The sequence below is a fragment of the Engystomops pustulosus genome, chromosome 1 (assembly GCF_040894005.1).
Source record: "Engystomops pustulosus chromosome 1, aEngPut4.maternal, whole genome shotgun sequence".
Taxonomy (NCBI): domain Eukaryota; kingdom Metazoa; phylum Chordata; class Amphibia; order Anura; family Leptodactylidae; genus Engystomops; species Engystomops pustulosus.
This window is the reverse complement of record NC_092411.1, coordinates 89,341,542-89,356,039: the sequence shown is the minus strand read 5'-3', so window position 1 is coordinate 89,356,039 and position 14,498 is coordinate 89,341,542. Positions and strand designations below refer to the sequence as shown.

At 37.9% G+C, this 14,498-nt stretch overlaps 1 protein-coding gene across 1 annotated transcript in view; it reads left to right on the top strand.

The window, feature by feature from the left end:
• Window positions 1-14,498, top strand: part of MYO18B (myosin XVIIIB) — a 378,023-nt gene that overhangs the window by 188,858 nt on the left and 174,667 nt on the right. The window contains exons 27-28 of the mRNA XM_072147027.1: window positions 12,177-12,296; window positions 13,925-14,033. Of these exons, the coding sequence (XP_072003128.1) occupies window positions 12,177-12,296; window positions 13,925-14,033 (229 nt within the window). The remainder of the gene's footprint in view (window positions 1-12,176; window positions 12,297-13,924; window positions 14,034-14,498) is intronic.

Genomic DNA, 14,498 nt, shown 5'->3' with positions numbered 1-14,498 from the left:
GCTGGGAGCAGAGAGCGGGGAGCTGGGAGCGGAGACTGGGGAGCTGGGAGCAGAGACCGGGGAGCTGGGAGCGGAGACTGGGGGGGGGCGGTGACCGGGGAGCAGACAGCGGTGCATGTGCTGGCCGTTGGTCATATGATGTGCCAGCCGGCGGTTGGGTACCTGTGGGATGGGAGTGCTGGCCGGGTGTAGCCGAATGTAGCGGGCAAGGGGATGTGCAGGTACCTGTGATGGCTGGCGGTCATGAGGATCTTCCGGCCAGCTGGTACATTTGTGCCAGCCGGCGAGAGGGGTCCGACCGGCAGCAGGTGAAAGTGGCTGGAGCCCGACGCCGCTCCCTGCCTCCAGCCGGAGGCGCGCCGCCTGAGGCGAGAATCTCAACTCGCCTCATGACAGGTGGGCCCCTGGAGCAATTTAATAATTATCAGTCAATTAAATTCATCAGACTTCGTGTAGTCCGAACAAAACTTCAACAAGGTATACATTAGAAGAGTTCGTTATGTGTCCTGATTGGTTGGTATTAAAATGAATAGTCTGTGTACAATATATCCTATTGAGAACCTTAATTCCATCTATAACTCCCTTTTTCTTCACCATAGAAGGTCAATGTTAAAGGGAACCTGTCACCAGGGAACTCATTTTCACTAAAGACAGGTTACAGAAACCCATTACAGCTGCATTCCAAATATGCTTCTCTAAGCATTTGCATTACAATATAATTGTGTGTTATCTTGCAGCCTGGCAGACTCCGCTGTGTAGTCCTAGTGGTTGGACTTTGGTTTGGATGCATTTCAAAAAACAACATGTGACTTGTCTGTGCTGCTCAGCTCTCAGCCCCCACCTTTGTGTTCCTGTACAGCTCCTCCCTCCTGTTCCTTCAAAGAACTCACAGCCTGGTGAGCTGACATCAGTGCGGGAGGGAGGAGTTGTTGTACAGGAGCACAAAGGTGGGGGCTGAGAGCTGAGGAGTGAGCAGCACAGACAAGTCACATGTTAATTTTTGAAATGCATCCAAACCAAAGTCCAACTCCTGGGACTAAACAGAAGATTATGTCAGGGTGCATGGTAAGTTATAACACACAATTATATTGTAATGCAAATGCTTAGAAAAGGCAAAAAGGCACATGTGCAATGCTGCTATAATGGGCTTTTGCAAACTGTCTTTAGTAAAAATAAGGTCCCCGGTGACAGGTTCCCTTTGTTTTCTTACAGCTCCAGCCCATGTGTAAGTTATAATGGCTCAGCTCCAATGCCTGAACAGGATTAAGCTTCAGTACTAGGTGTAAGGAGTGACTTTTCCTATTTTTAATATTACAAATAAACATTTAGGTGATGTGATATTAGTGACTGGAAAAGGTAAAGTGGTTTTTCACCTTCCTTTCCTGTTTAGGTGAGTGGTATCTTTCATAAATGTCATATTTGTGATAATTACAGGGAAAAGTAAATCCTGTCATTTGTTTTCATATAGTAACTTTATCATATAATTTTGTGTTTCAGGTTACATAACATGTTTCTAGTGGTTTGAAAGCCATTGTTTTCCAATATCACTTGTCTGTCGCTGCCATGGTAACTGTACAGTCTGTACTGAGTATTGGACATACCTTTTGACCTTGCAGGCACTTCATCCTTCATCTTTTCGTATCTTTTAAATGAAGTATTACATGCGGAAAAAAACATTTGGCACATTAAATCTTTTCTTTATAAACAACAGCATTTCAGAAAAATAGTTTGTGATACATTTGCAAGAAAGACACAAAATAAACATGTTTCATTGTTTTATAAATCAAGATGTGGCAAATTGATCATTCACATTAAAATGACCGTGTTTTTCTAAATAAGAAGCACCGCAGATTTAGTCATAAAAAAGGAAAATATAATTGAGATCACATACACCTCTGCTACATACATTCACTCACACACCCTTTGCTGCATTCACTCACAAGGGTCTGCTACATGCATTCACAGACACACCTCTTGCTACATACATTCACCCTGAAAAGCTCTTCCTTGTATGTTAACCCAAAAAATATACTTTGGAAAATTAATCAAAGGTCTCACAAAGTAGAACAGTGCAGAGCTAATATATCTATTAGGTAGCATTTGCATTTACTTTTCCCTGAGAAGTCACACCTACTTTTTCTAAGGCCACAACCCTTTTGTCATACTAATCGGAAAAGTGTCAAATAAGCAGTTTTTTGGCACAGATTATGACAAAATTCTGTTGCAAACAGTTTGATAAATCTGACCCATTGAGCTCTGTATGTAAATACATTATCTGGACTCTTTAAAGAAAGCCTACCATCTCTGATCTGCCTATTAAGATAGATCCAGGTTCAACTAATGAATGTCATGGGAGCCCTTTTAGGGCTAATCTTTGAGTGGTCTGTAACTTTATAAATCTTTTATCACCTAATATGCAAATATCTGAAAGAGGCTACTGGGGCGTGGAGTAGCCGGAGCTGAAGCTACATGGCGCGGTTACTCCACGCCCTAATAGCCTCTTTGGATCCTGCTACTACGAGATCTTCAGCGCGCAGCTACCAGGAGCATGCTTAATAGCTCTAGCTTCGAAGCTAAGTACGCCCAGCCGCCAGCTCTGCATAGAGAGTCTATGCAGATCGCGGACGAGTGCGCACAGCTACCAGGAGCTGCACGCTGAAGATCTTGTAGTAGGATCCAAAGAGGCTACTAGGGCATGGAGTACCCGTGCCGTGTAGCTTCAGCTCCGGCTACTGCACGCCCTAGTAGCCTCTTTCACATATTTGCTTATTAGGTGATAAAATATTTATAAAGTAACAGGCCACTCAAGGATTAGCCCTAATAAGGGCTCCCATGTCATTCATTAGTTGAACCTTAATAGGTAGATCCGAGAGGGTAGGTTTTCTTTAACTTGGCTCTGTTATAGAGTCCTAGGTTCCCTTCATGCACTGAATTGCTACCCAATTGTACAAGTAGAGCAAGTGAGTGAACAAATAATCAGTTGATGCTGCAGTCTTCTTGGATCTCCACTAAAAAGAGAAAATGGGAAGTGCTGAAGAGTAAAAAAACATAGAATATATTTTTTTATTTTCCACGGAAGACTCAGAAACATAAAAATAAAAGCATTTTAAATGAAATGGTATGTAAATGCCATTACCACTGTAGGGATGAATTTACAACACCACAGAACTCCTTCCTTGAGTGTGCGCCACCTGCTCAATGACAATATATTCCCTAGAGGTGTGCTACTACACACCAGGAGCTCATCCTCTGTGAGCTCCGCTTCACCTTCCCATCTGTGATATGTTCAAAGCATCATTGGAATACCGGAAAGAAAAAAATTACTGTATAGCAACTTTGATAACATTAACAATCTTATTTAGCAAATTGATTCCCGTATTTATTTCCTGTTTTATATATATATCTTGTATACAGGCGGTACCCTACTTAAGAACACCCGACTTACAGACAACCACTAGTTACAAACAGATCCCTGGTAATTGGTAATTTACTGTACTTTAGCCCTAGGCTACAATAAACATCTGTAACAGTTATAAAAGGTTTCTGTAATGAAGCTTTATTGTTAATCCTGGTTTTTAGAAGAATCCAACATTTTTAAAATCCAATTGTCACAGAGACCAAAAAATTTTTCTCTGTGGTTACAATTATAAAGTATACAGTTCCGACTTACATAAAAATTCGACTTAAGAACAAACCTACAGAACCTATCTGGTACGTAACTCGGGGACTGCCTGTATATTGAAGTTATATCAATAAATATAAAATCTCTCTACTTGTCCCTCTGATGTCCAGGTCTTGTTTTTTAAAAAATAGTTTTTATTACCTTTCATAAAACATAATATAAAAATTGTCATTCCAAAAGATAAGTACAAACACAAAATTATACTGAAAAGGTATAGAGTCAGCTCACCTGAAGATCATGCAGCAGCTTCTGGTAAGGTTGGAGCACGGACAACTCTTGTTCCAAGTCCAGCACAAGCAAAAACATGTAGCGTATCCAGCTTCACACAATCATCCAGGGTCAGTAAAAACATAGCAATTTATTTAATATTCTCTAAAAATTCACAGAGGCAAATGAACATATAGGAGAACACAGATATACACAGCGTAAATGCCTACGCATTTTGGAAAAAATCCTTCATCATGGCACATCATGCCTATATGCCATGATGAAGGATTTTTTCCGAAACGCGGCTTGATGATGCGCCAGTAGGCGCGAAACGGCTCCTTGCCAGGCCCCGCTCCTCCCTGTACTATGCACCCTGAATAAAGTATCTTCACAGCATTGGTGAGTGCCGCTTATCCTTTCTTCTTTTACTGGAAATAAATTGCTATGTTATTACTGACCCTGGATCGTTGTGTGAAGCTGGATCCGCTACATGTTTTTGCAAACACAAAATTATATCCTATAATCCAAATCCCTCCCCATCTTAACTTAACCGCAGTCTTTGTGTCCCTGGTCTAAAAGAGTGTTTTACATTAACGTTAATATAGAACATCTTTTTTTTTCTTCTTTGTCTGGCTTTTGTGTGTTTAGATCCTTTATTGCACTTGTTTATATATTACATTTAATAATATCACTGTTTATTGCTTTATTATGATGTGTATTATGTGTATTTTGACACTGCATCATAATTGCCTTGCATGTGTTTTATGCTAGAGCAATTCCCATGTTGGCTGTTTCTGTTTTGTTAGAAATCCACACAGAATTGAAATACCATGCTTGGTGCAATTCTACTTTATTAAATTGAGACTTCCTTGTATCTTTAAAACTGATTTCCAAAAATGAAGATTACCTTCATTTCTTCTACTGTACATTACCTTCATATCATGTTTTTAGAAACACAACTTCTATATGGAAGGTTTATGGCATGTTCTACGTGCAACTAATATATGACATAGGTTGACTATAAAACAAGTGCTATACATCACCATTCATAAATATTCATCTCCAAGAAATAACTGCATTGTTTTATCATGTATAAAATACTGTTAGGGCTTAGAGGATTAGGTACTCCCTTCTGTGAAATGACGTTAAATGATAAGCACCACCAGATCTTAATAAAACCAGTTTTGAGGTGTCACTTTACCAGACAAAACATTTAGGACTGTTGAAACAGTAAAGAGGTTCAAACAGAACCAATAAACTTTATTAGGATGGGTAGTTGGGCCAACTGCTACCCCCCACTATCAACATAATACACCTATCAAGAGCAATGCATGAAGCAAAGAGTAATAGAGATGCATAATTTTATTTAATCAATCAAAAAATGTTTTTACATAACAATAAAATTGGCAAACACATAAAAGCAACACACAGACAAGAAATTACACATTAGCCCGGGTGTCAATTAATAAACATGGGAGAATCCTAATGGCATCAAGTGCTGAGTAGCAGCATAATCAAATAGACCACAATGTACTAAAGTGCAAATGAAGTGCTATATGTGTTATAACCCTGTAACATACATGGCAAATAGTAAGTGGAACAAAATTCAATGACAAAAGAAACAAAGGATCACACCATAATAAAACTACAATGGCTTCCTCTGGGGGATGCCCTATTTTCCTTCTAAGTAGCTCTTTTTATAAAAATTTTTAGCTGGTGACAGGTTCCAATGGCCTATGCTTTCATGATTTTAAACGTTGTTTTGTCAGCATTCTAAATAGTGCTGCTACATTATAAAAGCTTCAGCAGCCTGTGTGCCTGTGTCTCAGTCTCCAACTCCATACCATCCCCCTCCCTCCCCTGCCTGTTAAATGCACACAACAACAAGTGGGGAGGGAGCTGCACGAGTGTAGAGTAGAGATTGAGACAAAGGCTGCTGCTACCCCCCTCCCCAGAACCCACCACATGCTACTGGCACTGACATGGGGATGTGACCTAATCTTATATAAACTACTGAAATGATTCAGAATGCTGACAAAGGCATTTTTAAAATCAGCATAGCATAGGCTATTGGAACCTGTCACCAGTTAAAAATGACTTTCATGGTGACAGGTTTCTTTAAAATGACTTTGATATACAAATGCATTGATAATCTCAGAGCAAGTGCAGGACACCTGGGAATGTCTTCTGCTGTATTTAAACAGTCAATAGTAAATTGACATTTTTATTACGCTCTCTACATGCAGTTTGCTTTACTATTAGTAAATGTGGGCCAGTGTCTTGAAATACATAAAAAAAAAATATGCTTTAGCCTATTCAGATAGAAGCCATTTGTGTAGATTATGAGGCAAGGCATATGAATATAACCCATCTTAAAATAGGGAAAAAGAAGACCAGCCTTTAAAATATGTGGAATTGTGCCAGGATTTAATTTTATGATAATGTATTCATTCTTAGACATGCAAAGCTTCAGTTCAAAGATGTGAATAAAAATGCTTGTTCCCTAGTGTACAAGAAAAGCTACTCACGCTTTCCAAATGATAAAAACTCAGTCCTAATGTGTCTTAAATACCTTGTTAGCATAAGTGTTTTGTCTTAAAACATTGACTCTTGACTAGATGTTTTTTATAGTTTGTTGTAAATCTTAAGGAATTAGCTTTTTATTTTATTGATCACAATGCTTCAATGCCAGTGGATTCTGTATATGTCCAAGTCATTGGAGGATTAATTATCGCCGAAGCCACTTTTCACCTTCCCGACATGTGTCACTATAATGTGTCATTATAACTTCGGAACGCTTTAACATATCCAAGTGATTATTAAATTGTTTTCTCGGGACACTTTGTACTTCATGTTAGTTGCAAAATTTTGGTGGTATGTTTTGCATTTATTTATGAGAAAATTAGGTATTTGGTGAAAATTTGGAAAAATTCTCTATTTTCGAAATTCAAAATGTTCTACTTTTTCCACACATAGTCATAACACCAAAAAGACTTGATAACTATCATTCACCGAATGTCTGCTTTATGTTGACATGGTATTTTATGCATCCTATCATTTTTGTAAGATGTTATGGGGCTTTGAACTTTAGGTGCGATTTTTCACGTTTTTATTAAAAAATGCAAAATCCTGCTATTGAGGGACCTGCTCAGGTTTCAAGTCACTTTAAGAGGCCTAAATAAAAGTAAAACCCCATAAATTACCCCATTATAGAAACGACACCACTCAACGTACGTAAAACAATTTTTGTGAAGTTTGTTAACCCTTTAATTGTTTTACAGGGGTAAAAACAAAGTTAGATGTAATTAAAATTTTTTTGACCAAATGAAAGTTTTTCATAAAATGTTCACATTCTCAGTGGATAAAATACGAAAATGCTAAACAAAGTTTGATACTCAATCTCTCCCGAGTATAACAATACCCCATATGTGGTGGTAAACCGGCAGACTCAAGGGCATCGAACGGAAGGTGCGCCATTCACAGCATTGTCACTTTTTATTGGCTAAACTATCTTTATTTTTTTGGCAATTTGGACAAAAAGGGCATTATTTTGTGCATTTATAAAATAAAGCCCAACCTACTTATGTAAAATGACATATTTACATTAAATCTATTCCTAAGTTCTCTCAGCGCCCGCACAACACCAAACTACCATTAGCCACAAATTTATTTAATACTAAGAACGCTGTAGCAGCTCATCCACACAGACTACGCACACTGGTAATTCACACAGAACATGAGAGGCTTATTAAGTTTTACATTTTAATACACATGGAAGTACAATACAAACTTGCCAGATAAAAAAAGTTACAAACAATATACAATACATACAAACAGTTTTTGTCCTCCACACCTTAACTGTGATATCACTGAGAAGAGGAGATTTGTATCACCCTCTCTCCCCATTGAAACCCCATAACTTTTGATTAGAAGATATCATAACCAAGCCATTGCTTCCAATTATCAGGATACCCTGCTATCTTTCACCCCGTACCAAACTTGGGATGGCTAGGCTTAAAACAGGGGTGTTCTGCAATTCGACCCACTTTCCACTAGGTTCTTGAAACTCTGGATATGAATGTACCAAACTCCCCCTTACTCTCTCCTGTAACGAGGACTCATAATCATGTTATCTCAAAGTGTGTTATGTGTTTTTGGCGATAGATGCACACTTTGATCCCCTGGCTAAGGAGATGTGGTTGGGAGAGGTGTCAATGCTCACACTCCCTGTACAAACCGGCCTTCCCACAACCTTTGAAGAACAGGGTACAGGATTGTCAAGCACCAAATAAAGCTTCCTGGCAGATCCCGTAACTTAGCTCTAGGGTGGGGGGGGGGGATGACTAGCAACTACGATCTCTCTGATACACTTATCACTCTATAACTGAGGCTAAGATGTTACAGCTCCATGCAGGACATTTTACACCCCATCTGAGTGAGAGTACGTAAGTTGAGGGGTGAAAAAAAGGGTCTTATTGGAGGGGAACGTGACATCTCTTTATCTATAATAAATTCTGTTCTATTAGTGGTGGTACATTTATTCTGTTGGTTTATAAGAATATCAACAGTAACAGTCTTTTTATATATAGAAAATATATAGAAAAACATAATTCAAATGCACCACTAAACGGGAGTTCCCATGGCAGGTATTTATAACATATCCACAGAATATGTCCTAAATACCTGATTATGGTGGATCTCACCTCTGGTACTTGCATCTATCTTCTAAATTCCCTTCCTGCGGCCTGACCCTTTGAAGATTAATTGTGCATGGACGGTAGCTCACCATTCAAGTTTATGTGAGCGGCAAAAATATATAACATGAACAGTAAACTCTGTTTGGCTGAGCTATGAGAAGGGGTCGGTGTAGGTGTAGGTTCTTGAGGTGATAATGATTCTGTATGATGTCATAAATACCCGACTTTATTAGGGGTTTGCCTTTCGCAACGACCATAAATATATATTTATATATATATATACATATATACGTGTGTGTGTGTATATATTACTTGGGAAACAATCAAACCAAATATTAGTAACTCTAAGAAACTATAGCCATTAAACTCTGTGAATGATATTTCACATTCATAGTCAAACTCCTACAAATCTGAAAGAGTCCTAGGCATTTGCTAATGGTGCCTTAGTACGTTTCATATTTACAAATTATGTCAAATTTTTATCAATCTAATTTTATTAAACAATTGAGTGAAGTAATGGTAGTATGGTTCATACTTTAGCTGCTTAGGTGGAAGATCTGACAAATCTCCAAATTACAAATCTTTTATTGTTGCTAAACTCCCTAGTTATAAATAGGCCTTGTAAATTAACCTTGAAGTGGGCGACAAAGTAGTAGTAAATAACTTGCTAGAAGATGCAAATACAAATTATTAGGCAAATTGCTTGTGTGATAAGTTGTGCCACATTTAACTAACATTTCACAAAATCGTTTTCCAGTTTACTCTTAATATCATTTGCATAAATTGCTGCGCCGGTATTCTTAGGTGTCAGGCAGGGATTAATAATTACCACATTTAACTAAAGAACTATGTTTTTTCCCATTTGCACAAATCTCCACCGTCCATTAGAGACAGACTTTGTGTTTAACTCTAAGAAGCTATGATAATTTTTGCATGCCTTGGGACATTGCAACATAATTAGGTTATTAATGGAGAAATTGTTAAACAGTCTTTTATGTAATAAACAAAGACAGTGCCAAATACCATTTAGGTTGTTATTGCAAGCTGAACATTTCCCTGTGCTGCGATTGAACCTGATAACAGGCACTCTAGGCTTTGGGCAATATAGATGGATCTTGTGAATTGTCCGGAAATTGCTCATTGCACCAGAGACATATATAAAAAAAGACTTCTGATGTAGGTTCATGAAGTTATTATAATCCACTTATATTTGGGGCTTTAACGGGACACCTAGTGATTTAATAGAGGTACAAAATGCCTATTTGATGCTTACTATCTATATGATGTTCTGCTAAGCTGCTTTACCATCCAGGGGCCTCTTATAAGCCATCTGAAGTGAAATATAATGTGAAGGCACCTTTTCTATTACTGTCATAATTTTAGGTTAGTGGAGAAAGGACAAAACATAGTGTCATTGGTGTAATATGATCTATGAGTTTTCTGATATTGGGGGCATAGGTCTTGCACTTAATACGCAGTTTACCGGTATGTAGCTATATCTCTCTATTGTACTAGGACACTACCATTACAGACAGTCCCTGGGTTACATACAAGTCAGAACTGTGTATTTTATAATTGCAACTGCAGCCAATTTTTTTTTGGCCCTGTGACAACTGGATTAATTTTGGATTGTTAATTTTGGATTGTTATAAGAACCAGGATTAACAATAAAGCTTCATTACAGACACCTTTGATAACTGTTATAGCTGTTTATTGTAGCCCAAGGCTAAAGTACAGTAAATTACCAACATACACAGGTCCGTTTGTAAATAGGGGTCGTCTTTAAGTCGGGTGTTCTTAAGTAGGGGGCCCCCTGTATATCTCGTGACAATATCGTAGTTTGTTTATGGTTTATTGGCCTAGTATTAGGTTAATATTATTAGATATTTAGCTATCTTAACTAAATAGGACATCTGGATATTTTTTGTCAAGTTTATTAGTTGTTGGTTTCCATGGGTCTTTGTGGAGTAAACATATTCACAATTATTAGCAATTTTTTTTCTTTTTCATTCTGCAAATGCATTTAGATCCAAGCCAGACTGTAAGCCACCCTGGCTTTTGCAAATTTTTGCAAATATGCCCATCATGCATCCAACACAGCCAGACACCCTAAATAAAGATAATTATTGCTTGCGGGGAACACATAGGAGTACAGTTACTTACCTGGCCGCTGGACTTCAACGAAAGTGCATTGTCCGACTATAATGCACAGTGCCGCAATTTCACCATCTTTTAATTGTTGCATGTAAGTGCATTAGCTTGTGACACAATTTAAAAGTTAAATCCCACACTCAGTCCGAATCAGTCAATTGTCCGATGGCACGCCCCCCAATTTGTGTTGCATGGAAGCCAGTGCAGCTGCACCAAAAACTATTGCGTGCGGCAAAATCCCTGCGCATGCCTGTCCAAGCCGTGCAATCTCTTAAGAAAGTGCAAAGTCCGATGAAAGTGAGCAGTGCGTCCCTTAGTAAATGAACCCCACAGTGATGCAATGTAGGTTCTCCCAGATCTCTTGTTAAAATAAAATAATTGGCCCAGAAAACTGGGAAGATGTGGGCTGCCCACACACTTCCCCTTCATGCTTTAAAGTGTATTAGCATCTCCAGGATGTAGATACAGTTTAAAGCAACTGTCAGAGCCAGGAGTAGTGGGTACCTCACTCTCCCATTTGCAGATAAGTTTTACTTTGGGGGACTCCAAGACTTGACAATGCTTGAGGCCCCAAAGCTAACCCTCTATACATGTAGGCAAATATTTGTTATATTTGTAATTTTTGATGATATTTTAGAGCAAATTTCAGTAAAGAAGATGTTGTATATAAAGTTATTTTGTTTGTATCACAAACCATTTGTTGCCAGGTTAGAACACCAGATAGGATACCTCTCTTGCACTGAGATGGTACTTGCTGGTGAGGCTAATAAAGCTCACCCTTCCAAACCATTATCAGACCTATTTACTATTTTGCCATTCCTTAAATTTATGATTGAACTATGTTAATAGTCACTCAGATGATGCTTTTTGGAGGAGAACATCATTTATCACACCAGATTTTTCATTGATATGAGAATCCACCTTGAATGAGCAGGAACACTTACATAACAAAAAAATACATTGAAATCTTAGTAATTTGTTATAGAGAGAAACTGCGGAAGTGAGGATAGCGTCTAAACTATGTCTATTACCTAGTACCTATGTCTAGAACAGGAAGTATCAGATTATGGAAAGATGCAAGATTTCACATTTTCTATTACTGTACTTTAGATAGTAACATGGAAAAATAAATGAAATATTGTGATGTTTTTAACAGGTTTTCTGAGAATAGATTCTCTATAAATCAATGATCTCTATGTTGCCAACAAACATAGTTTTTTTATTATTATGATCAACATTTAAAACTGTCCACAAATTGTGGATCTATAATATGTTAAACCAGATTTCTCATTTTTCTTATCTCATGATTTACCTATAAAAAGCAGCAGGATATTTTGTATTCTGATTTTTTACATTCTTCTTCTATATGTTGATGTAATCAACTTTTGCTGGAACACTTAATATTTTGTTAACTATAAGTGAGACATTGTATATTGCAGATCACTGATTTAATGACTGAACTGTCTGATGAACGCTTCAAAGGTGAAGTAGCTTGTCAAGTTTTAGAAGGGGAGAGAGCAGAGAGGCTAAGGGTAACCCGTGAAATCAAGGAGATGCAGGTGAGTTGTTCAAGGACTATGTACAATGATAAAGAGAGAAAGCTATAAATTGGTATGTATACTCTTAACATTGCCATCTTTAAGTCTTTGTTAGCTTGATAAAGGTCTTTACTTTTGTGTATTAACAATAGGGAATCTCTTATGCTCTTACCTAGATAAAATATTTTTTTTTTTAAACAGGCCTCAAGGAAGATATAATAAATCAAATAAGTTTGATTAATTATCTATGGTTTCATACTGGTTTCTCAAATGATTCCTTTAAAAATAACAACTTTTTAGTAAGCTTGTATTTACACTGAGTTTCTAGTATAAATTTGGCATTTGTACTAGAAAAGCTTGTAATAAAAGTAAATGTGAGATGCCCAATTGACCGGAAAAAAATTGTTGGAGCTATATATTTTGTGTGCATATTTTTGGCTCCTTTCACATGAAGGACCAATATTCAGCCGTGCAGTTTGAGGAAATCGGTCCCCATAGAAACCTGTGGCGACCAACCATGGCACAGTGACCACACACATGTACAAGCACACTCTTTTCCCGCTTTACACTATCTTTTCCCTAGTTTACCGCGAGGTGCCATGCCTTGCTTCTCACCCCTCCCCCTCTTCAGCTGAACATGTGCTTTTTCCTCCGAAACCCAGTCTGGGTGAAGCACAGGTTTGTGTTAAAGTAGCATAATGGAAAGGACACTTAAGTAGTATGATATCGTTTTTCTCACCGTTAACTAGCAGTTTAGAATAGGAGTCTATGGAGGATTTTTATCAGAAATTGCATGGCTCACAGGAGCTATCCAGGTAATATAAATACTCAGCCGTGTATTCCTTGTTGAGTAATATTATTAACAAATAATTGCTCCATGTTAAAATAATTTAGCCATTGTAAGAGACCAGAAAGCAGTGCCTTTACACTCCCTGGAGTCAGAATTAATAACATAGTTCAGGCCTACCTGCTGTGCACCAGGTATAATACATTGACACATTTATTGCTTTGTCCAACAAGTAGAAATTGCTTTCCATTGAGAGGGCGCAGTATATCCAACATTTTGTGGCTTGCAATTTGGCTCCAAAAGCAAAAATACTGATATGTTATTGTAGTAAAATATGTCAAAATCCAACACCGAATAGTTTTGAATTAATAAATCTGCTTTAATGGCTTTAAAAATTATAGAAAGACACCTGCATACAAATATTTTATTGTGATGATAAAAATTTAGCAAACACAAACTGTATAGTGCAATATTTTAGATGGAAATCTACCATCCAAATCAAGAATGATACACCAGTGACACCTACTCATAGATCCAGGGCCAGTGACTGTGGTAATCATGCTATTTTTGTTATCCATGACCTCCTTCCTTCTTAAATCAACTTTTAAACTATGATAAAGAGCCTGAATGGGTACTGGGACAATTTACAAAGCCCTTCCATGCTGCAGATTCACAGGCTGTTAAAATGAGCAGAGCAGGTCACCCCCACCTTGCACTTCCTGCTAGTTTACTGATCCTCTCCCCGTCGCCGATGTATGCCCACTGTACTACAGTACAGCAGGCATACCTTATGTGAATGTAGCCTAAGGACAATAAAAAATACATTTTTCTTTGATTAAATCTAACTTTTTATTTTACTTAGGTGAAGTATGAACAAATGCAGAAAGGTCTTGAGTCTGTATCCAAGCAGCTGGATGAAGCTAATCAGCAAATCCAACTTCGGGAACTTGGAATAAGCAGCCCAGGGGGAGGTAAGAAGTAAAAATGATTGTCCTCATGTACCCTGTGATCCAGCAATAAGATAGTAAGTAAGAAATGGAGTACGTTAGTGAACACCATAAATCTTCCACATAATTAAGTATGAAGAAAGCTGCAATCAATGTGTAGGGTTGATATGTACTTCTTTGTGGAAAGATTGTATAGGCCTCCTGTACTGTATGCTTATCTGATACTGGGCTCTAATTATGATATAGTGCAATTACTGGACTGTGCAAAACAGCAGACAGGAGAGAGAGATGAGATAAGATATGCAATCCTCTCAGGCATTGGGCTGCCAAAGAAAGCAGGAAACCTAAGTGTTACAGAGAAATTCTTTTTCTAATGTCAGCCATGTCTTACCCACAATAAAGCACATTGCTATTGTTTTGCATAGCACCGGGGAAATAACACTCGTTTTGAAGAGGACAGTATGTGGTATGCCCTATTCATCATAACAT